Genomic DNA, 25,726 nt, shown 5'->3' with positions numbered 1-25,726 from the left:
ACTAACTGATATATTATGCTTTTGCAGTATCCCGTCGGCAAAATGGCAAAAACGTCCTTCCTGGAAGCGAAGGCTTCTAGGGCAGCCTTCTGTTCCTTTCTCAAGGAAAAAGAGAAGTGTAGTTAGCTTAGCGTTTCTTCCAAAGCTAAATTGAATGATGCGGTCCTTCGGCAGCTGCCATCTTGGCTGTTTACTTTTTGACTCCTACGGCGCAGCGCTGTCCTCATCATGTTAGGCCCGCCCAGAGCCCGCCTCTGTCAGATAGACTGATCTGATTGGTCCGATGGTGATTCACCGGGCTCTGCTCGTCAGGGCCAGATCCCTGTGCAGTGCAAATTCGAATTTGCTGGGGGTGGGGCATGTGGATTTCCAAGTTATCCTCTAGAGGCTTTTTAGCCACCAACATCAGGTATTAATGCCAAAACATAATCTTTTTCTCAACTATAAATAAGTGGTTTTTGTACCTAAACCTATCCAGATGTTAAGCACAATGTTGCTGAAATCTGAAGTTTCAATTTATCTGCAAATGTGACATTCGCGGTTTGCAAAAATGTACTATGCCAAGTATAAATGGTGGCTTTCACTTATAGTTGTGATCTATTTCATGTTCATATTAACTTATTACACACCAACCAATGGCTGTAAACATAACATCACATGGTACTGATAGGTCAATTTTGGTGATGTCACCCAGTATCATTAACATTACATGAGCCCACATTGGGGAATTCTGACTGACAGTGGGTCATGTTTTACTGGACAATTTGTTTTTTTTATCCTTTCTGCTGTTACAGAAAGTTCCCAAGAAAAGATAAGTTATGAGCATTATTAGTCCAGACTACAACTAGAACTGACATTATGAATAATGAGAAACACATACAGTATAAACAGGAAGGAAATGAGTCAATCTGTGTATACTGTACGAGCTATGTGGATCATACCGCGCCAAATTCTTTGTTCTCTTTGTGAAGTCATACTTGACAAACAGGCAAAGACTCTGACTGTGGGATAAAACATGTTGTTGAAAGAGCCATTTAAATTTTGAGAAGTCCTTAATTAGCTCTTGAAATGAATTAGTGGATTTTGATTATTAAATTAAAGCGTGTTGTTGACTTTGACATTTTATGGCCACCAGCTGAAATGTTGGATGACAAAAACAGCTGCAGAGTGAATAATTATTGTGTGATTCCCAAAGTAGGAAACTGTGATACCTTAGAAAACACGTTCACAGCTCACTCTGTAAAATGAACGTCCTTACAGGCCTTTATAGTATGTTCACTTATCGGTGTACAGCCTGTGAGGGCTCAGTTTTCTCTTACACTCCGCTGAACTGAAGGTTAATTGTCCGTATGTTCAGGGTCAATCCTCCTCAGTCCTGCTCTTCCTCTATTGTAAAGCTAACATCCTCAAATTTCCCTCTCTTTCTCTTTCTCCCTTTCTCTTTTCATTCTCTGGAGCTTGCATAAGGCTTCTTTCACACATCACATTGTGCTCGGGCCTTCATTCTTCGCCCAGCATTTTATTCCGGCTCTGCTTTGCGGCTCCCTCGGCATGAGTATGATGATTGGAAATTTTCAAAAGAGACAGAGAATCTGGAGCTCATCTCATCTCATCTGTCTTCTGTCTTATTGGGCAGTAAAAAAGCAAATGAGATGGTGCCAGCCCTGCTATTTGTCCAGAAACCACAGTCTTGGATGTGATTCTGTTTCACTCTGTTTGTAGCTTGTCACAGAATTTACAATATATGGTTAGGGGTTGTATGTTCCTGGGTTATCTGGTGTTGCTAACCACTACAGAGTGTAGACTGTGAGTGAATACAATCTGCCCTCTCAGGCCATTTTCCTCTCCAGTCACTGAGGTGCAAATTACCACAGAGCTCACAATACAACATGGATCGCAATGCAAGTGCTGTGATTTGATTAACTGTCCCAGCCTTCAGCTGTTGGCAATAACATAGCCACATCAATAACACCTGTGTGTTCAGCAAAAAGCGACAAGTTAATTACAAGAACGAATGAAAGAACTTCCAGGATTGCTTCTAAAAAGAGAATCGTTTAGGGCACCACGGGGTAAATCTGTGTGGATGATTTTTCTTGGATCCAAATGAGGCGGAACGAGTTCTTGAAGATAGGACTTGAGCTGGATTTAACGGTATGTTTGAGCTGTCAGTGGTTCCAACGTGGTGCTGTGTCGCAGAAAACAGTGTTTAACTTGGCAGCTGGATTTTGGCAGCTGGGAAGCCAGTGAGGGATCATGTCTTGCTTTTGGTGCCCTACTTCCTGTTTTCCTGAGTCTACCCCCTTGACCTTTAGAATCTTAATCTTATCTATTTTATAATGTTGGTCGATGGGGAAATGTTTTTGGTGCCTTTCTCCAAACAGGATTTTTTTGGTTGTGCAATCACCAAATTTCAACACGGCTGACAAACACAAAAAACTTTTTATTTGTGTTTTCTGTTCTGTTGCTGAAACTCAAAGAGAGACAACTCATCCCAAATCAAAAGTACATTTTCCCCTCTTACCTTTAGTGCTATTTATCAATCTAAAATGTTTTGGTGCAAGTTGCTGAGTGTTGGAGATATCAGCCATAGAGATGTCAGCTTTCTCTCAAATATAATGGAACTTAGATGGCACTCAGCTTGTGGTGTTCAGAGCAGAAATACATTTTAAAAACTTTCCAGAAGTCATGACCTGGTTACTCAAGATAATCCACAGACCTTTTTGTGGGCAGTTTCATGTAGGAACTCTTTTCTTTCTACTGAACTACACCCACCAAGCATACTGCTAGGTGAGCTAGCTAACGTTACCGCTCAGCCTAGTGGGTTGCCATTAGCTTTTACATCTTGTGATATCACTAGCATGAACCTTTTGTCCATGAGTAGATTCATGCTGATGCAGACATCCTCCTTGTGGTTGTGTTAAAAGGACGAGAAAAACCTAGCTTGATAGTGCTTCACACTAAAATATTGTAGTGACAGCCAATATTTACCATCATGCCTAGTAGTGCTGGAATGAGTAGTATGAGTTTGCTGTTTTATGTTCCAGAATGCAAATGTTGGTGGCTGTCACATTTGTGGACTTTTGCTCAACAGGGGCCTGAGGCAGTCGCACTCTCTGCCCCTGTCACTGATTGGCTCATGGTCTGTACCCTTCCCTAAAATCTGAAACTGGAACATACCCCTGCCAAGCTAAATTAGGTATGTCTTACATTTGAAAGCAAATTGCTCGCTGATATAAAAATGCACACAATGAAACCTCCAAAGCCTGGTGGCCTCACTCAGATGGAATATGTCTTTCTGCTATCTCTGATTAGACTTCCAGCATATAATTACATAATAATGCTGTGACAATGTGAACACACTGTAACATCATAGCAGTTTTATTGCATGTTTTACAACCAAAAATGACAGACACCGCCAAGCTAAAAGCTGGCAAACAGCATAAAAAAAAATAAAAAAAAAAGATGCTAACTACACTTAGCATTCTAATACATCTGCTAATCGCCAATTTTGGCACAACACACTCTTTATCTGAGTCTGGGTCTGACTTGACGTTCAAACATTAATAGCTGAATCTCTCTAATGTTTCCTTTAGCACCAGCCGTTGTGATGCGTACTGCTCTTTCACTAGTCAACCTAGCCGAGTAGCGGTGGTGGAATTTCTTGATGAATTTCTCATTACGGGAGGAGGGAGAAAAAGTGGATCTGCTTCCAGACCATTTTTAGAGTTGCTGTTGTTGTTTCTTGTTTTTTAAACTTTTTATGTGAAAAAAAAAGAACTTTAATGTCCAGCCAAATTAAATGGGAATGCCTACTAAACACATCAAAGTGTGTTTTTTTAGGTGGTCTCTGTAAATCCTTTTGTGGCTCCAGAGTGAGGTGTGTGCAGTCCAGTAAATTGCTTCAGGTGATGCCAATTGAGCAGCTAAAAATGAAAGTTTCAAAGTGAAAATAAAAAATCTTTGTAACTATAAAGTATTAACTTCATCAGACCCTGGTAGCCCACTCCTCACCTCTGCTGCAGGCTAGAGGCTCCAGGCTACATTAAGTATTAGCATAACACGCCTGAATCTCTAACCAAACTGTCGGCTGTTGAGTTGCATTGTGGGAAATGTAGGTGTCAGGTTTTGATAAGGAAGAAGAGCATGAGGATCTCATTGTGCTGCATTAATTTAGATTCTTTTTTTAATTTGAGTCTGACAATTTTGTAAAAGTGATGATAAGACTGACTTCTTATTCAGAAAATACTGTTTGCTGATATTCTTGTTTTATAATTGGGCGAAAAATTAAAAGGAGCAGGAAAGATGAATTGCTGCTTAGCTGCAGTGAGTGTAAGGATGCTGATAGATGTTAATGGCAGTAAAGTGTCTGATAGGAACTGATACTAAGAGGCAGTGTAATTCAAAATTTATGGAAACCTTTTGTTAGTGCATGCCGTCCTGCCTGCTTTCTGCCATGGCACACACATTTTTAAAAAGGGGGAGAAAATAAAGAATCATATGTTGAATATAAAACATATATTCTAAACCGAACATCAGTAAATGTTAACTGAAGTCATGCTGTAAACCCAAATTAAAGAGGGATAATAATTCCAAACATGCCTGTTGCTCATTTAAACATCTTAATCTCTATACAGTAAGTGATTGATTAGAAGCCTGTAGCCAGTCCATGAAAGAATTTACATACTGCTGTAATGAACACCTGCTGTCTGGCTGATCTTTCCCTGGGAAAAACTCTCCAACACACACATGTAATATGTTAAGCTGCAGAGTACTGAACTCTTTGAAATAAATGATGCACATTGACACCCTGCGATACCAAAGAAATGTCTATGTATAATGCTGATGCTAATGAACAATGCCTGCTGAGAAGTAGGGGCTGAAGTAAAAAGTACAAAAATAGAAATAAAATAAAATGACTGTAAACAACTAAGACATCCATCGGTGAAACAGAGACTATTTCATAGAACCCGAAAAAAGCTGAGGTCAACAGGTGATATGAAAAGAATAAGAAAGAGACAGGGAGGAATGTACAGTGACGTTAAAGCAACAATACACATATAACCTTTAGCTGTGCTGCAATGGAGAGCTTACTCAAGTTTTATTGTCTCGAATCTCAGTTGTGCATGTGTGTGCATATTTATCCATCCTCAGCTAATCTTGCATACTACTGGACCTGTCAACCTAATATTTTTTATGCAGATTCACGATTATATGCTTAAAGACTTCTTGTGGTTGCTGTGATTGCAGTTATTCAAAAACGTATTTTATTGACTGCTCTGTTTCATACCATCATTGACTGCTAACACCTCATTAATTCTAACCAGCTGGTAGGGCTGTAAGTGATCAAGAAAATCACATTGCCAAAAGTATTTCCAGCAAGTGGCAAAGCTAAAAAATAAGATTTACTCAGTACTAGTCCATACCCATTGAGTACAGCATACCATACCATGACTTAGTCATACCAAAAATTAGAAAAAAAACCCCAAAAACATTCAGCCATAGGGGGACCCACAGCGATCAGTCGCATTTGAGCCGTTTTTAAGCATTTTTCTGTTGTTACAGCGCCACCCAGTTGCCAATTACAGTTAAATTTCTCCAGTCACTTTGAGGCGTCCTGTTCTACATATCTACCAAGTTTAGTAAAAATCAATATGGCGGTTAGGCCTAGATAAAAAATTAGCTCTCTAGCACCCCCATTTTGTTTGATGAGGTCAATAATAGAGGGGTCCCCTCAGATTATGTGTGGTCATATGCCTACAAAGTTGTGTGGTGATCGGTGAAACCCTTGAGATGTTATACACCTTTATGTGATGAGCCACGCCCTCCGCAATATTCATTGCCTTATAGAAGCTCAGTTCTAGTAAGTTTTCCAACTTTTGCCAAGAGGGAACTTTAGATATTGGTCCCTAGATTATGTTCACCGAGTTTCATGCAGATTGGTCAAACTTCCTAGGAAGAGATCGATTTGAAGTGTTTTTCAAAAAATTCAAAATGGCGGAAAATCTATATAACCAGAAGTTATGGGTTCTTGAGGCAAATTTGTTCCTCATGAGGAGAGGCATCTCTGTGCAAAGTTTCATGTCTCTACGACATACGGGGCATGAGATATGCCCATTCAAAGTTTGCAATTTCAATCGGTTGCTATAGCACCCCCCTTTGGCCAATTGATGTAATATTGCTTCATTCGCATCCTCCCATGACCCTCTACCACTGTGCCACATTTTACATGGACTGACCAAGTCAGTGAGGAGAAAAACATGGAACAGACACACAGACAGACACACAAACAGAGGTTTTGTCATTGCATAGTAAGATAAGATGTTGAAGGCTACATTTACGCCCTTTGCTGTAGCTCAAAAACTTACATCCATAGAAGAGTGTGGTCTCATTATGAACCGGAGCATCTGCAGATGATAACGGTTGTACTAATGGTTATCCTAACTGGGGGGAGCAGCTTTCGCTTATGTCAATGCTCACTTGATTTGTAGTAAAGTACAACCGATGGCTGGAATCAGGTGAGGTGAACACGGAACCTCTGTGTTCACTATGTCTACTTTTCCAGTCAATAGTATAAAACAAAAGCATAACTATTTCCCTCCTTTTATCGAGGGCAAGATCAGTGCTTTCACCTTTTATCTCAAGGTACAATGTGTTTGATTTTGGGTGCCAATTAATACTGGGTGTTGGAAAAAGGAGATGAATGTAACTCAGCAAATCAGAATCTAGACTATTTACACATATTTCATCCCAAACTTTGAGCAGCAGGTGCTGCTGAATATCTAAAATAACACCTTTTCTGTCCCCCTCTTCTTTATAATCAGTTTCTCTATTTGGTATGGTTTGGTCGATTGAGTCATAGCACTCACATGCAGATTATTCTTCTGGACAACATTTGATATCTCATCCACCTTATTTACCAAACTGTTCACATTCACATGAGCAATGAGTAAACCTTTCTTTGACAACTGTAAATTAATAGAGGCAGTGTGACGAGGTAGTGCTGGATTAAATTTCTGAGAGTGTAACATTTCTTTTGAAAAGATAAAACAGATAGACAAGGCATTTACACTTTAAAACAGCCACAGAGTGATCTCTGAATCTTTGTACAACTGCCCATCAATGTGTAATTTGTCCACAACTGAGGAAACTTCAAACATTTGGATCCCATATTCCCCAAGGATGGGAATCTTGCCGCCTCTCATTGAGCTCCACTGGGAATTCATCATTCATCCAAAAGTTTGTACCCTTCAGAGCCTTGTCCTGGGTCTTCACCAGCTCCTTTTGTTCAAAATGTTCAAACAGAGCGATTATGGGTCGAGTCTTATTCTTCACCTTCTCTCCAGCCAGACCCCTAGGAAGGAAATGTACTGTACTGATTCCAGGGATAATTTTAATTGCTGGCTCATAAGTCTTGAGAAAAGAAGATCCTGGACACTGCTTCTGCTCAGCATCACAATTTATTGGTTATACTGGTGTTTTCATCCTTCTGGACCTTCTTTGAGAGAATTTTACTTTTTTAATATCCTGTATGGTTTGCTCTGTTTCATCTTTGTCTCTCCCAGAAAAAAAATAGAATTTACCACATAATCTACTTTGCAAATTAAGCAACATTTCCTTAAGCTGTTTGTTTTCATTTTCTGACACATTCATTGTTCTCTGAATACTACCCACAGTGCCTTTAAATGAGTTGTTCTCTTTCCTCAGATCATCAATTCGTGCTTGGCTCAGGTTGTGGAGATCTTTCTGCAGCTCAACCAGTTCATCCAACTTGCCAAGTCTCTCATTTATTGATTGCTTCAGGGATATTTACACTTCCATGGTTTACTTCCCCAGCACTTTATGAAGATGTTGACTGATTGTGGGACTTTTTGGGTCAGGGAGCTTGTTGACTTGTATCTGAAGATGACTTCATTTTCCTCATGGCTTGGTATTGGCAATCAATGAAACTTTCCAGCGCTTCAGTTGACTCTGATGAATCCAATGAATCCAGTTTCATAGATATCTTCATTTTTTTTTTTTTGTTGGCCAAGCAAGACGTTAATTCTAAATCCCAGAGCAAAACACATTGCACACCCACAAAGGAGCTGCAATCTTGAATGCCAAATTCCTTTCTTTGCCGATGTCTTCTCTTACAGCCTGAATATCTCAGCTACTCGGCTGACAATGGTTATCATCTTGAGGCATCTATCTGCATTACCCTTGGCAGTCACTTCCAAGATGGTTTTGGCATCTAAATCAAACTGGAGCCATTTCTTGTCCTTGCCGGCTTTGAGCCACTTGACCTGAAGTTGCTCTGATGCTCTGCGTGGGACTACGTCTTGCATCACTTGGAGGTTCTGGGCCCTATGGGGGCCTGGCTCCTTCTGCATCCCACTAGGAGTAGCTCCTTAGCATTGTGACGTTTGTACTGTCTGCATGCATTTCATCTTGACGAGGTGGATTTTAAAGCCACTTGGGTTCTTGCAATCTTTGCCAAAGAAGCATTTAGAACTTGTAGTCGTATTTCCTGTAGTTGTCATTGTTTTTTTTCTGGCATTCCTTGGGTTATTTCTTGAAAGGTTTATCTGATTAACATACCATAACTATATTTTGTGAGTTAGGATGGGATTGAGTAACCCTGAGTAACCCTCTAGGGGCCTCAGGGCAATAAGGAGTTGCATTGCACTGTGTTTGCATTAGTTTATAATAAGAAGTTAGCTTGTGGTAACTTGATAAGGTACACATTCACATTTAAAAATGTGCACCATTTAAGTACAACTGAAACTGAAATATTAATGATCTGAAAGCCAGAGGGCCTTAGCTTGATTCTTGCTCACCAGACCTCAGTTTTGTCAGTAATCGATAGAAATTTACAAGTTAATCTGTGATACATTGTTTCTATATCACTTTAAGGCTTATATATATATTTATATATCACGAGTAATGTGTTGACATCTTCCTCTACTTTTTATCCTGTTGAGTATCTCTGTCCTAATGAGCTAAGAGAGACCCTAGGGTGTTGACAAACCTATAAACCATAGGTGTGGTAATTGGATCAATGGGGGAGCTCAAACCTTGAGTACTTTTTATGTGTTACAGAGAGATAACTAGATATAAGTATACAATGAATGACACTTATCAACAAGATCTTACAGAAGTGAGAGATTTTGTTTTTACTGTACATATATATCAGTTGTAAATTTGCTGTGCAGTTATGGATCAGATAAATGAATGACGTTGAAAGGTGTATGTGTCAAGAGCAAGAGTGTTCGTATTAGTCTGCTAGGGGGAAGGGTGAGGTTCCACATCCCGACCCCCCAGTCTTGACTCAGAGGGGACTGGTTGTGCAGGGAAATGGCAGCTGGCAGGGAAGACTTCATCCAGCGATCCTTGTCACTGAGAAGCTAGATCAGTCTCTCACTCAAAGTGCTCTACTGTCCAGGAGGTTGTACAGAGGATAGAAGGTATTTACCATGATGCACAACACTTTGTGCAGTAGCCTTCTCTCTGCCACCACTACTAATGGCTCCAGGGCAGTTCTCATAATAGGGCTGGCCTTTCTAATCAGTTTGTTCAAGTTATCCAGCCTTAATTATGTTCCAAAAAAGTGCCATTGAGGATTAAACTTCATTTGTTCATTGTCTGGCTCGATAAATATATATATTTTGTTTCTTTGTCAGTCAGCCATTGCGGTGTGTTCACTGCTTATGCTACAGTATAAGATCAGTTTCTGATAGAAGGTTATTAAGAGTTGATTTGCTTTGTTATTTTGCTCTGTTTTTGAGAAAAGGTGATCTGTTTGTCATGGATGTTGAAATGGGTGAAAATTGCACTGTCCCTGTTGTGTCTGACTTGCTTGGGCCCTTCACCAAAAAGGGGCCCCTGAATGACTGCCCCATTTTCTTGTTGGTAATCCCACTTTAAAGAGCACTTTAAAAGCCTTACACTGACCCTACCTGCTGCCTTTGCTTCAGGAAAGTAGACCATCTCCCAGTTCAGGATGTCAGCGGTGAGAGTAAGAGGCCAGTTTCCCCAAGCAGCTGTCTGGCAGGATTCAGTCACATGTTACAGCAGAACAGCAGCACATTCCCCCTGCTCTCTTAGCTTGTTCAGTGGATGGATTCATTTATACCTGCATAATATGCATATATCAAGACTTATCAGTAAGCACATGAGTAAATTTCTTTGCTCCTTAAATTCCTTTTAGTCACACTAGCATTCAGTTGCAAACCAGCCTCGGGCTGTGCTATAAACACAATCATTTCTTACATTTGAAACTTCCATTCTAATGATCACAATGAGTTGCAGAAATAAAAACATGTAAATAGAAGCCAAATGTTGAAAATACAGTTCAGTTCAACTACAAGTCAATTAGCAAGCCCCACTTTTGAAGTCTTGTTCATAATCCTTAAATAGTCAATTATCCTTCCACTTCCTAAATATGGGCTATAATCTTCATTTTATACGACTTTTAGTTCATAGTATGGGTTGTGTATTAAGAAACGCTCGATCCTACAATTCTCAGCACTGTTTTTTTATTAAACTCTCCTGCCTGCTAAACTCCCATGTCTTGAAATGAAAATGAAATGAAACTTCCTGACCTGTTTGTAATGCAGCTCAAAAAACTGTAGTCTCAAATTAAAGCCAAGATGTTATTTACTTAGATTTGACAAAGATCGCCAGTTTTCACCACCTGAATTAAACTGATATTTAAAATCAGTGCAGTGGTCCTCAACCCAGGCTTACAGCCAACTCATCAAATACCAACACTTGGGTGGCAACCCTGAATGTCAGATGCCGACGCACCAAAGCATCTTTAGCACAGTGTAACGTTTTGACACTCAAGGCAACTTGTGTAGCATAAAGAGTAGGCGTGGGTGGGTCAAAAAAAACAAGGACTTTCACCCAGGAGACCACCATTCATGTCCTGTGTGAAACCAAAAGTCAACCAAATTATATGAATAACAATGTAGCGTAGTGTACAGGTGTGTCTAGAATACTCTGCTAGTGACGTATGTCACATGAGTAAACAATGTACTTTTTAAAGCCAAACTATGGTGTTTTTTCTAAACCTAACAATGCAGATTTGTTGCCTAGACCTAAAAAGTAAAGCTAAAAATGAAGTAAGCCTATTGAAGTTTTTTTTAAAAAACAAGACTGTATGAATTTTACAAGTAAAGAGGGAACTGTACATTCCCTGTGAAAAAGAAGTTTAAAAAGTCACTGCATGCAACGAGCGCTTACTGACATGCCGTCCCTAAGCATCCAGAACCGATACTGGAGGAGACTACTATTTGCCTAGTATTTGGCAAGCTGGGAGTGAGACTGTGTTTTGGTCCTTTAATCTGTTTCATAAGTTATGCTGCCATGCTTTGACCCAAACAAGCCAAGCAGGGCATCTGTTATTTTTTGTTTCCATCTTTTTTGTACTACAAAGGTTCATTAATTTTGATGAAAACATTGGCTTATTTTTGTGACCTCAGTCTTGAATGTAACCAGGTTTGCATGAGTGGCACAAACCTCTACAAAAACGCTATATCAAACTCTAACAGCAGTCAAGAGCATTTAAAAAGTACTCCGCACTATGCGCAGAGGCTTCAGTAAAGAATTCACGTCTGGACTGAATGGTACAGACAGAGACTGTGCTGCTTGCCTTGCCCAGCAGTCTTCCTTGCCTGGGGGCAACCAACTGGCTGTCTGGCCGGTAGTCAGGTATCTGCAAGGCCTGTGCTGGCCGCGGTGCCGGCCATGTTTACCAGATGCACCATTCCCTCAGGTCAGCACACTACAGCTGGCAGCTCCGGGATCCAGCAAACCCACTGGCCCTCAGCCCAAAACATGCTGGATGATGCCTGAGCCTGAGAACTGCACAGATAAACATGTCTGTATGCACCGCATAGAGCCCACCCACTGGACAAGACAAACAATGAGTACAGATAAACAGCTACGAACTGCACACTTATGGATATATATGGCACCACTGCAATTAGTCAGGATAAAGACACTCTAGTTCTTTAATGATGTAAGATTTTAAACATTAATATATCATGATCAGTATCTTTAGAGACAGACTGGTAAATCTTTAATTTAATTCAAGTAGACCATATGCACAAAACCAGAATAGCTAATTTTTAAGAGGTAGAATAAATTGCAACTTGTTAATAGCTAGATGTATTGGCTTTAAAACATTACATGTAGGGTACGGCAGAGCATACTCTGTGGCAGACCCAACAATCAATATAATATCTAATAACAAGCATTTTGTGTGTGTGTGTGTGTGTGTGTGTGTGTGTGTGTGTGTCAAAGTCTAAAAGATCTTATCCCTCTGTGCCATAGAGCCCCACTGTGGTCCAAAAACTATTAAAAACACATTAATGAGCCTCACTGGGTGACATGTTCCATTATTACCATTAACACATACACTGTAGTTTATTTTTAGTCAGTCCTTTATACACATAGCATCGTTATAGACATGTCTGTTGCTGAGTTTATCCATATTTTTCCCAGGTGATCGGACCAAGATGAATTGGGATTATAGTGTGTGGCACCATATCACCTAATTTTTATGAATGTGCCATTGAAAATAGTCCCCAACAAATACACTACTATTTCTGTTAGGACGACATTTGCTAAACCAGCTCCCAACTAAAAAATGTAGCTGCCCAAAGAACCAAGACTCCCAGAGACTCCATATCCAATCTAACATTGCGTCCACTCTGACTGATTTCCATGGGGGAGGGGGATATTCTATTTTCACGAACCGATCACTAGAGACCAACGCATTTGCCTGAATCTAACGTCATTTTAAGTCCACACCGATGTGCTGCAATGTTAACATACCTGTTTTTATAAGAGTGGAACAGAGCAAAACAAACTAGACATGCTGATTTACAACAGCTAGACAAGATAGAAGCGTCTGTCTTGTTGATAAGGGTCGACATTTTTGTTATTACTCCTTACTGGTTCTAGCACATCGGTTGACAACAGCTAGTCGATGTATTAAGTACTTCGGGAGGACCTGGGGTGGTAGTTTTACCCAACAGGGGCCCAGAGCTCATTGTACTTTCTTGCACCTAGTATCTATTGAGGATCTGAAATTATCTTCCACTGCTGGTTAAGATGAAATAAAATATGCTCTGATGCTGCTGCACTACTGGCCTGTATCATAGTTTTTATGTTGTTTACTACAGCTGATTAGACTACATGTGCAAGGACTGCATTTCTATGAGGATTAAAAGATGGGAAAATAAGATGATTCCCCTCGAAGCAACTGAATCTGCAGCACACTGTCTTCTGTTTTTATGTTCATTTTTTAATTAATTCTATTGAATGCACTATGAAAAAAGGGACTTTACCAGCTCCTCTTCATAAGAAGGCACATTATCATAAATCCATTCCAACGTAATCCTTACCCTCCACCGTGCTGGGATATTCTTCAGTATGCAAAGGCCACCTCACCTGTTTGAATAGGAAATGATTGCTGAGTGTATCTGCCTCACACAGCCAAGTGCTCTCTGAGTTTAACCCTTCAGGCTAAAGATAGATCCCCTGAGACCCTTTTCAGCGCCGCTGAGTGGGCTGTTAACTTCAGTCGGCTTCTGTTTGTTTCTTTCCTTTTGATTTTGCTCATGTCTAATGTAGAACACATTCTCTGGAGGGGGGGTGGCTGGCTTATATATATATAACAGTCTGTACTTAGTGCACTCTTGAATGCAATGTCACAGTTTTTCAGATTAACTCTTTACTCACTGATTCACTGAGGCTACAGCTGTCGCCATCTTTGATGTGTACAGTTACCATGGTTACAGGTGTTTTCCTCAAGTGGTAAAGGCCCCGTTTATCTGTATATACCAGATTGTAAAAAAAGCAGACTGATTCTGCTCTGTAGAGATCATTCCCATGCCCTGGCAGTTTAAAGAATGCCATTCAATCTCAGCCTCATGGTGTCATTAGAAGAACAGCCAGAGGATCATGAGTCTATGAGATTCATCATCAGTGAACCATGCATGTTTGTACAAAACTTCATAGCAATCCATCCAATAGTTTCAGAGATATTTCAGTTTGGACCAAAGTGGTGGACCGGCTGAGTAACCACCCAACAGTGGTCTATGAAGTACCTGAAGGTTGGGGGTCATGAGCCTATCCCAGCTGACACTGGGATAGTGATCCTTATATATTCTTTTGTTTCTGGTGATTACCATAACAATTTTGGCCAAAAGTTAAACACAATCACTGTTATTAAGTGTATTCTTATCAGCTTTGATCTAAAACTCAGTCCCCTCAGAGTCATACTGATATATATTCTGTTGCCCACTCTGTCACATACTTTACAGTACAGGTATATTCTCCTTGTAACAGTATGTGTAAAGCTTTCTGTATGTCCCCATGGTGTTGTGAGACGTGCTGTGAGGCAATTCACTTCAAACTGATTGGTAGCGAAACCTTATTTTCCAAGCATCGATCCTCGGGGCAACCCGCAAAATGCAAAAACCTCAGCAAGACAGATCTGCTGTCACGTCTTACAGTAGAAATCAGGCAATCAATGTCACATACCTCCACCGGGGCCTGTATGAGCCTAATTCCACTCATCGGCGCTAAATAGTGAAAGCCCTTGGGTTCATCAATCATCAATTCAAGGAGCACTCTTTAGTTAATAGTCCGCTCTTTACCCTCTGAACGACCACTGCATTTATCTGTGCGAGCCAGCGGATACTCCCTCTATTTGGCAGAGGGAGGAGAAGGGAGCAATATGTTTTACTCTGATTGCGGTATTCTCTTTTCTCGCTCAGCTTGCTTCACTATAATTCCCAATTTGGAGCTGTCTGCTATCATGATTTGAAATTGAAGCTTGCAGCAACGATTGATCTCTCTAGCCCCCCACGGAATACATTTGATTGGTCAATTTTGTGGAAAACGGCATGCTTGAATGTGAAAGTCAATATTTCCTGAATGATATAGATGATATAGATAAGTAATATCTCATGACGCATGATTTCACCCAATATAGAAGCACGTTCTTGTATTGGCAGGGCTGGTTCAAAACTTTCTAGGGCCTTAAACTGAGAACTCCTCCCCACCCACCTCCTTAAACTTAACAAGAATCCCTCAGTATTACACACAAAAGGTAGTACTAAAAGGTTAAACTATTAGCACTGGGAGTGTGAATTACTTAACAGGAAACCAGTGTGTTAAGTCTTATAGTGTGGAGTGTTTGACCACCAGTGGCTCTACAGAGAAATGTTCCACTCACACCCATACATGAATGCACATCACATAATACTCACTCCTGTGGTTTTTACGCTACTTTACTGATGCACAGTTGGTAACAGTAACTTGCCAAAAATGAAGTAATGTGCCAGAAAAATTGATTTAAGAGTGTTGCTTTATTTTCTGCACATGCAATTTTTGAATTATATTCTTTGTAATTTCCTTAGACACCGATGAAAAAAGCTGCCCTTTTGCGCTGGCATGATAAGCGGCCGGTTGCAGTCATAGTTTAATGGCACCTGGCGGCATCATGGGGAAACACGGCGGGACAAGAACAAAAGTTAAGGCAGCAAAAGTCCAAAGGGAGTGGACTGTCGGGATTGGTAGATGGGTCCAGCAAATGCTGACTTTCACCCAGTAGACCGGTGTCCACGTTTTGTAAGATTATATAGCCAAACTCTGTTCTTTTCTCCTAAACCCAACCACATGCGTTAGTTGTTGATGGAAAAAAAAGGTAATTTTGCAGTGTTGTACCAAAGTCGTGCGCTTATTTTGAAAGAGACTGTATGTAAACAGTAAATCTCCTGTGAAAACAGAAGTGTATTTTGAAAGAAGACAATGCATGTAACATAACTTGACACATTGTCCCAGAACGTCAGCAACCAACACACCCAGGGTACCTTGCACATCCAATCTAGACATGGAAAGTCCATGACCCAACATGAGTGAGAATGTGTTGATGGTTCATATGATATCTAACAGAGTGGTGCCCAACAAATGACTTTATGTAAAGTTGTGTACTAATGTGAAGTACTGGAGGAGGTTTAGGCAAGCAAAGTAACCCAGATAGGTTCAGGAAATTAAACATGGCTAGGTGTCTTTAGGTCTAGGCAAGTAAATTTGCATAGTTTAGGTTTAGGAAAAGAAACATGGTGACAACGTAACTTAAAGTAACTCAAAATTCACTTGGTTTCACAAGGTTACGAACTCCTAGGGGAAAGTCCCATTTTTTATTTTACCTATGCACCACCTTAACCCTCCTTCTTACCCAGACTACTTCTTTCTCTACTTCCATAAGTGCACGTGATCACAGCCTTCCTGATTATGTGGGTTATATACAAATGATTAGCTCATGATTATGTGGTTTACATACAAATTGTAGTGCATTACTTTTCAAAGGTATATGTGTGAATGAGAAAAGCCTGAAAACATGCATAACTGAAGAAAACTAATAATAATGTTAAGGTGTAAGTTGCTGCAGACTGTTTACACAAAGCAAACTGGAAAGTCAAAGAGACATGTGGCCAACCAAGTGTTTTTTCTCTCTTCCACAGGTTACAAGTGCCCACGCCTCAAAGTCGGACATTGTCAAGTCAGGAAGCCCCAAATCCACACTAAAGCATATATGGACAGAAAGCAGTAAGGATATGTCCATCAGTAGGCTGCTGTCACAGACTCTACATGGCAAAGAGAACAGCACAGCCTTGGACCTTCGCTATGACACTCCAGAGCCCTACTCTGAGCAGGACCTGTGGGACTGGCTGAGGAACACCACAGACTTGCAGGACTCGCGGCCGCGGGCTAAACGGCGGCCAATGGTTAAGACGGGGAAGTTCAAGAAGATGTTCGGCTGGGGGGACTTCCACTCCAACATCAAGACGGTCAAACTCAACCTTCTGATCACTGGTAAGATTGTGGATCATGGCAACGGCACCTTCAGTGTCTACTTCCGCCACAACTCCACAGGCCAGGGTAACGTATCCGTCAGCTTGGTCCCTCCAACCAAGATAGTGGAGTTCGACGTGGCGGCGCAGCAGTCTGTCATTGACGCCAAGGACTCAAAGTCCTTCAACTGCCGCATAGAGTACGAGAAGGTGGAGAAGGGCGCCAAGAACACGCTCTGCAACTTCGACCCGTCCAAGACCTGCTACCAGGAGCAGACCCAGAGCCACGTCTCCTGGCTCTGCTCCAAACCTTTCAAAGTCATCTGCATCTTCATTTCCTTCTACAGCACCGACTACAAACTGGTGCAGAAAGTGTGCCCAGACTATAACTACCACAGTGACACTCCCTACTTCCCTTCTGGCTGATGTTCCCATACACTCGCATACAGAAAGTGGACGAGTGGAGTACAGACTGGGGCTTCTACCATCCCAGAGAAACGTGTATGTTAGCCGTACTGTCCCTAAATTCCAGAGTGTCAACCATCCCAACTGATTTCCTGATTTAATGTTCTGAATTTTGCAAAGAGCAGTTACTTTTAACAGTTAAAAAGGTGATATATATGACTGTAATATGCTTAAAAATGACCTGAAAAACTGATTACCACTATTTATTATTATAATTTTGTTCCTGAATTATGTTTTCTCCCTGTTGAACCATGTGTAGATAGCAGGGCTTTTTTGTCATTTTGGGAAATCGCTATTAAACTCTGTCCCTTGTCATTTTCTCTATGTCTAGTTCACACCTTTTGTTTTCAAACTAGTATGTTAATAAGTTTGTTTTCTTCTTTTATCATATTTTATATACAACGCATTCACTCTCTGGACAACAACATATGGACTGTTTGCCCCTGCTGTGCTATTCATGCTCTGCAGTTTATCCTGCATAACTGGAAAACAAAATTAACTCCTCATTTAAAAAGAATTAAAAAAAAAAAATCCTCAGACGTTTTTACAAAACCTGCAAGGCAGCTGAAGAGGACAGTGAAGATATAAATGTGAGTCTGATGCTTTTCGATGGTCTTACCTATGTAGGGGAGAGCTGGATCTGAGCAGGCTTCTCCCATTCAGTCAGGAGAGAAAATGCACTCAGATACTGTAACACTGTCGATCTTCAGCTGTCGTCAGTGTTCCTGCTCGTACAGCTGTTGAGTTCGTTGGGTGATTGGGTCATTCTCAGCTGACTGAATGTCTGATTACCTGATTGATTGATCAGTAGGTTGTTCATGGGGGATGGGGCTTGCTCATTGTCACTTAATATATCAAATGTAATGTATTGGATTCTATATCTTAGAGCCTAATTTGTATGAATGGTTTGTATTGTACATAGTTTATCCCAATTGCGCTGCTTCTGTACATGCCCCCCATGAGCTGTGTGTTTACCCCCTACCTGCTAAGTCCTCTTGTTCACTCCATTTATGCTCGTTCTTGGTTCCTCTAACAAAGAAAATGATGTTGCTGCCCTAGATGTGAATTTCTTGAAAACAGCAATCCTGTACAGAAGCTGTAAAACTGACTAAATATATTAAAAGTATTCATTGAAATTTTCTTTTTTTGGGGGGGAAGGTGAGGGTTGGAGATGTACATATGAATTAAAGAATACAGTAAATTTTATCAATTGAATGTTAGTATGTGTGAGTTCTTTCTGTGAGTCTTGATGAGTCAGGAATGACATGTCACTACACCTGTCAGCTGTTTAAAGGAGGTAGACTACAACACCAGGCTCCAGTGTGCAGTACTGCACTAAAATACAACATTGCTTCCAGTTCCCTAGAGGCTTGACGGACGAATTAGGCAACATGAAAAGAATTGAATTTACTGCTGCGTACTGTATTGTGGACGGTTACAATATCTTATTCAAACAACATGTGTTAGGACTGTAGGGTTTCACTTTTCACTCTTTTACTCAGAGATTTCTTTTAACTATAAATGTAATATTTTCAGGCAAACAACCTACATGTGTCTGCCACTTAACATTTTTCAATAAAGAAAACAAGTCATGAGGAATTAAACTGAAAGTGGACCCCGTCTGATGTTACAAATGAAGTGCATGTGAGTCTTAATTGTAACAGCGTGAGCTATGACTGTAACACAGCTAAAAAAAAAAAAGCATGTAACAAATTGTTTTCATAATTAATCAACAATATTTAAGTCAAGCAACTGTTTCTATGTTGATTTCAAACTAAGATAATGTAGAAAAGATAATGATATTATCAAAACGTACCAGATGTAGCAGCTGGCACATTTGTGTCCTTCCCCACTGGCAAGAACACTGATTACACACACATAGTTGGCAAATCTGATCAATGGAATTGACACATTAGACCACAGTCGACTGACATCTGACTGAACACAGGGTGCATGATTTTTGGGGAGGACTGTGTTTAATTGTGCACTGACCCCTGAGGGTCAAAAACGCAGCAAAAGTTTTACTGACAGCAAGCAGACATATAATTTATACAATATTATATATATATACAAGTTAAGTAATCAAGTTGTGCTCCCAAATCTAGACAGTTAAAAATGTTCCAAATGAGCTGCTGGTGCTTTGGTGTTCCTTACAGACCACAACTAGCATGCACACGTGAAAGCTATGCTAACTGATGGAGAACAGATACATGCAGACAGCCATGTGGAGCTCAACAGCATACAAACACAAATTTATATTTGTAAGATACCTCTGGGTCTTAATTTTCACTATGTATGTGCTAAACTGGTTTTCTCGCCACCATTCCCTGCAGAACGGACAAATCCTGTTGATCATTTCCTGACATGTTTACTACTACTACTACACTGGACACGTGTCAGCAATGGTGACGTCAAGATGACATTTACATAGCAAGAGAAAATGTGCATGCTATAAGTGTTATAACATAGAAAAAGTCACAATACAACAAAGAGTACAATGAAAAAATGCCAGTACCGGCTCACTTTTAGTAGACTTAATTTTGTGCTATAGAATCATTCAATATGAATAAAATTACTGCTGTAGGGGTTGTGGATTGGATTTCACTACTTGAGTAATGCCAGAAAAAACATACTTTTCCCGTAAGAGACACTGATGATGGTAAATTTCTCAAGACACAGTATGATGCAATCTTTAAAACAATCCCCTGGAGTTCACCAACTATCTTTTTCTTAGCTGTTTTTGCTGCTTTCCCAGTTGCACAGGTACTAAAGACAACCCTGAGCGACTTGGGCTTTCATGATGCCAGTTACTTGTTAAGCAATGTGCACCTCTAAAACTAATCTACAGAGACTGACAACTCTCACAGTAGCAACTAGGTTAGTGGGTTGGTAAAATCCTCACCACCATACACTTACAGATAAAGGAAAACTGGTTTACCACAACTTGAGTTTTATTTTCATAGCTTGAGACACATTTTCTATTGGTTATGATACAATGTTATCACGATGGATATTACTTTTGCTGGAGCTATCAAGATAAAACAGAAGTTGTGATAAACCACAGCTTTACATACTTAAAAGATTTTATACCATCGGTTCCAATCCTTATGACAGTTCTGGAATCAAATCACCAAACTGAACAAAACCAAGACTGGCAAACACATGCTGCAAACACTCACACTTCTGTGTAGAAGTGCTGAAGAAGTCTGGAGGAAAAAACAACAAGAAAATGAAGGAAACTATTCTGGATCCACAATCCTGTGGCAAGCACAATAACCTAATATTCAGATATTCTGCACCACTATCTGTGTTTGATCATTTTCCAGACTCAGCAACAATTCAGACTCTCAAATATAGGGCTTTCTATTTATAGTTACATTTTTAGTTAAACAGTTTGCCCTACATTTCAGTACAGTATTTAGATCATTGTGTGTCTGGGTCCATTCTTTCCAATTCATCTCACCACTTCATAAAATTGTGTTTTTCTTGAGGCTGCAGAAATAAGCAATTAATTACTTGGTGTGTGATATGACAAATTAAGCAGCCCCATATTTCTCATGTGTATAGTGTACAAACAGAGTGCATGTAAACAGTCTGTGTAAAGCGTCACATTGCCTACACAGTGAAAGGGACCCAGAACACATAAGCTCTGTGCCTGACTATAATTACTTCTTGGAGCGTCTTCTGATTTCACACAATGTGTGATTGAGCAGATTTCCTAATAATCGAGAGTGCCAGAAAGTTGGACACATAGAGGTGAACTTGTATTTCAGTCCCTAGGAGATGTGGAGATTGGGATGCAAGACTGATAGCGTCTGTTCTGGGACTTCACAGTGGCACCTGCCATCGAATCCTCCGACTCGGCAGTTAGGATCAGCAGTCGGCTTTAAACAGATTAGGGGCTCTGGGGGGAGGGAAATCCGCTGCCTTTAGCTGGCTCACAACTTATCAGTAATTAAAGTGGATGCCAGGTTTGTGTGTTCATTGGCGGTCCGCAGGGTGCTTTTATAGCTGTCCTCATTAAGGAGCTGCCTCCAAAAGTTTGCCCTCAATGCTCACTTTTAACAAGCCAGTAGGGATTTCATAGTATATGTCTAAATACCATCAGTGTTGAAGCAAACACATAACAAAGCAGTTCCTGTTAATTCTTAATGTAAGGAACATGACACCAGCGGATATGCTGAAACTACTTTTCTTTACGTAGAAACACTGTGATTAATTTGGTTAGGTTTAAGCATAAACAAACCCACTTGGTTAGGGTTAGGTAAAGATCGTGTTTTGGCTTAAATTACCTGGTTTAGTAGCCACAAACACATCTGGACATGTCTGGTTAAAAAATATGACTATAAAAACTATATCATCCCTGGTGAATTTATGAATATAACTGCTAAAAGTTCATAGAGGGCTATACAATACATAAAACATGCAGTAAGATAGCTAACAGAAAAATGTCATGTTATCAATAATAAATATGATTTGATAAATAAATTGTTATGCATGTAGGTTCAATTCATGTTCCCACCCAGAGGGAAAGGACAGGTCCCACATACTTTCTTTTTAATAAGAAAAACAATAATATTGCAACCCATGTATAGGTATTTAGGTATAAATGAGATCAAAGGTAAAATATTAGTATATTAATATCGTAAAATACACTCCACACAGGTACAATCTCAAAAAGTACAAGTATAAGGTAGAATTAACAATGGCATTAAATAGTGTAGAGAAGAAATAAATAAATAATTAATAATCAACTGAATAAATAATTGAATATGTAGGGTCTCGCCCTGTAAGTGCTACCTATATGCTGAGGTGTAAAGTGCTAAGGGTTGAACATCTGGGCATGCAGTAACATGATGTAAACTGAGTAAGACATATGCAACGTAAAAACAAAACAAAAAAAAAAAAAACTTCAATGTGAATGCAATGGGGTCATATGGCGGACCATGTGGACAATAAACAGACATTGCAGTTCCCATAAAAGCTTTATTTTTAATTCCTGGTAGGCTGAAAGCTGGTTTGTGGTCATGTGTGATGAGAGACCTAGAGGGGAAGAAAGGTTGAATCAGTGAATCAGAGATAAGTGTGACAGGTAGGGTATGTATAGTTGTGTGTATGTATGGATGATATGTGTATTTCTGGTATAGGTAAGAAGTTCAAGTGCTAAGGTAAGGCTCTGTTTCAGGTGGGTATGTGCACTTAACAAGTGTTGGCCTGTAGCTCTAGAACAGATCTATGTATGTAATAATGAAAACATTTTATATGAAAAGGACAGGTGACTGTCCACACCCTAGGTGGTTGAGGTAGGCAGCCCACTGTAAAGGCAGAAGGAAGATGGTTGGGGTCAGGTTGAGGGTCATGGGGTAGTTAGAGTCAGGGTAAAGGTTGGGAAATTGTTATGTTAGGATAAGGGGATAGGTGGGGTCAGGGTAAAAGCTGGGGAATGGTGAGGTTTAAAGTAAAGGAGTGTTTAAGTCCAGGGAGTGGTTGAAGGGTAGTTAAGAACAGGGTAGAGTTTGAGAGGTGGTAAAGGCAATGTCAGGGAGTAACTAAAGTCAGGGTCAAGATTTAGAAGTGGCTAAGGTTAGGGTTGGGGAAGATGCAGGGTCAGCATAGAGGTTGGGAAGTGGTAGAGGTCAGGATCAGGAAATAGAACCCAACTGCAAACTAAATGGGAGATGGGAGGTGTACAGTCCTTCCCAGCCCCAGGTGGTTTGAGGTTAATCCTTGAAATCCGTACACTCATGGGAACGACCACGATGTCCAGTCCTCATCATGAACATCATCATGATCTTCTGGCAAAGTCATAACTGAAAAAGTGGTGGATGTTTGGGAAAGGGAGTGGTTTAGGGTTAGGGTAGAAGTCGGGAAGTGGCTAAAGAGTTGTTGAGCTTAGGGGACATTGGCATTGGGGTCAGGGAGTAGTTAGAAGCAGGTAAGTGTCGAGACATGTCATTTAACTTCTGTTTGTGACCTATGGGTCAAGTGAGCCATTCTTTTGAAGTTTATCAATTAAAGATTTTAAAGATTTCTTCACTACATCTTTCTGATATCCATGGTCCAGTAGTTTGGAATAAGCATTTGTCTCATAGGGTCTCTAGGAGTTCATGGTTTGGTCCTAATTTTGCCAGGTCACACGCTGCCTAAGCAAGTATAGTTTTTACAGAAGAGTATATGGTGTGGCCACAATCATGTGTATACCACCTTTTTATTTATTTATTTTAAATCAAGGCATATTTGAACCCTTCTATTCATCTGATTTAAACAACAGCCATGACATTTCTCTTCTTTTTCTTTTGATTGAAACAAGTGGGACATAATCAACATGCAGCCCATCAAACTGATGTCTCACAAACTGTGATTACTTGAACTCAACCCCCTCAGCCCACTAATGTCATACTTCGCTATTCTTAGAACATCACCATAAGTTACTGCTGCAAAATCTTACTTGAAATGGCTGCTGCTTCTTCTCTGTTGTAGCTCAGGTGCAATTTTATCCCTTTGAGAGGCTTTGTAATCCAACATGGAACAGCAGAATCTTTTTGGAGACTGATAAAACCAATCATGAACGTCTTCTGCGATTATTTATCCATTTATTCGTGTTGAAAGCAGTTGTTGTTGACGTTAGCTGTTAGCTGCAGCTTGCCGGACTGCAAGAGCTGTCCCATGATGCATTGGGCCAAGTCTGACGACGAATTAGAGGAAGCAAATGACATATTATTGCAAAAGGAGACCAGGTGGACCAAAAAATATGAAAACAAATGGCTTAGACCTTTGAAGTTAACTGTGAACCAGTCACGTTCAACTATAGTGACATTGACATGACATCTAGGAAACATACGGACCAACATTTCTGTACGTGAGTCTCGAATACAGTGAATCCTATATCCATGTGATTAACTCATGTGGTTCACATGCTAAGGTGGTATTACAAGGCTTTCTACTATATCTATTTCAAAAATTGAATTAAGTAACACATTCATAACGACAGAAATAAATGTTCTCCTTCTCATTTTCAGTTGATCCGTGCCAAAAGCACACATCAGCAACAAAATCCAGTCCACAGTAGATTTCACTGCTGCATATTGACTCAGTTTCACTTGGCATTGGGCAGCAACTGGAACACAATACCACCAGTTGAATCTACCTGTCGGCTCCTGTTGGTGCCTCTGTCTTTATTGTACTTGATAATGGTGCTGGTGCTGCAAGGCTGGCTGCCAGAGAGCCTGGCCACTAGCTGGGCAGCAGTCTAAGCTTTTATTTGTTACATTTTCTCAGCAGTGGATTCTTTCTCTACAAATCTGCTTTGTTGGAGGATGCTGGATACTACTGACATGGTAGGCTTGTTGCATTGTTGTTGCTCTCTTGTTCACTAAATCTCTTCAACTGTGTTAGTGGTGCTATGAGGTTATAGGTAAAATGTTCATTATTTACTCACATATTCTAATTAATTGAGGAAATAGATTTTTTAAACGTACTGAAAGTTCACATGGTTCCAAACACTGGTCTCCTGGAGAGGGAAAGTCCTGTGTTTTGTGACCGATCCACCACCCAAACCTGCCTCCTTACAGGTACTGCTTCCTTCTTTACTCCTGTCAAGGCATTGGTCATGTGATTGACACCTTCCCAAATAGATGTGTTATACACACATTACTGGCTCATGATTACATGGGATATGTTTGAATTTTGGTGCATTACCTTTTGTAGGTGTATGAATAGAACAGCCTGAATGTTTTCAGTTGCTGTTGTGATACACTCTAGAAATTACTTAAGGGGTTAATGGATTACGCTTAAAATAAAGAAGTTTTTCAGTATTAGAAAATTATGTTTGTTTCATTGACATGTTTTAGTTTGTTGACAACTTATTTTAAGAAGTTGGTCAAAATCTGAAACATTTTTTGACATTTTTGAGTGAAATAGATTCCAATAAATAAGTTAGAATAACTTAAATAAAATATAAACTTTTATATATTCAGTATATTAAGTTGGTTCAACTTAATTACGTTTTTCGAGGTCAAAGCAAACGTTGGTTGTACTAAACTAACTGAGTTTGTCAGATTATGAAAAACTTGTAGCACTGATTCAGAGTTAGAATTACTTAAAAAGATGCATGCAATTTGTTACCTTAATTTTTTTTAAGTTGAACTAGTGTGTTATTTTTTAGGGTGCACTATAGTCCATTAGCATTTTTGCCATATGAATGCTAAGATGAAAGAAATACAGTTCAGTCTATCTACTATAAAAACCTAATTAAAAGGCCTCTAAAATAGACTTGTATCTGCCAATGAAATAAAGTATGACCCACTCTCCAGTTTGCTAGTTAGTAATTGACCTTTTTTAATTTCCCTAATCTGTAAATCTGACAGAATATGTTTTCCTTTGCTCGCTCAGGTCATTTCCTCCTTGTGACT

The 25,726-nt window shown here is 40.0% G+C and overlaps 1 protein-coding gene across 1 annotated transcript in view; it reads left to right on the top strand.

The window, feature by feature from the left end:
• Positions 1–18,530, top strand: part of nxph1 (neurexophilin 1) — a 71,830-nt gene extending 53,300 nt beyond the window's left edge. The window contains exon 2 of the mRNA XM_033636417.2: positions 16,521–18,530. Coding sequence (XP_033492308.1) covers positions 16,521–17,276 — 756 coding nt within the window. The 3' untranslated portion in view covers positions 17,277–18,530. The remainder of the gene's footprint in view (positions 1–16,520) is intronic.
• The last annotated feature ends 7,196 nt before the right edge of the window (positions 18,531–25,726 follow it).

Source organism: Epinephelus lanceolatus, chromosome 16, assembly GCF_041903045.1.
Source record: "Epinephelus lanceolatus isolate andai-2023 chromosome 16, ASM4190304v1, whole genome shotgun sequence".
Classification (NCBI taxonomy): Eukaryota; Metazoa; Chordata; class Actinopteri; order Perciformes; family Serranidae; genus Epinephelus; species Epinephelus lanceolatus.
This window is presented reverse-complemented; position numbering and strand designations above follow the sequence as displayed.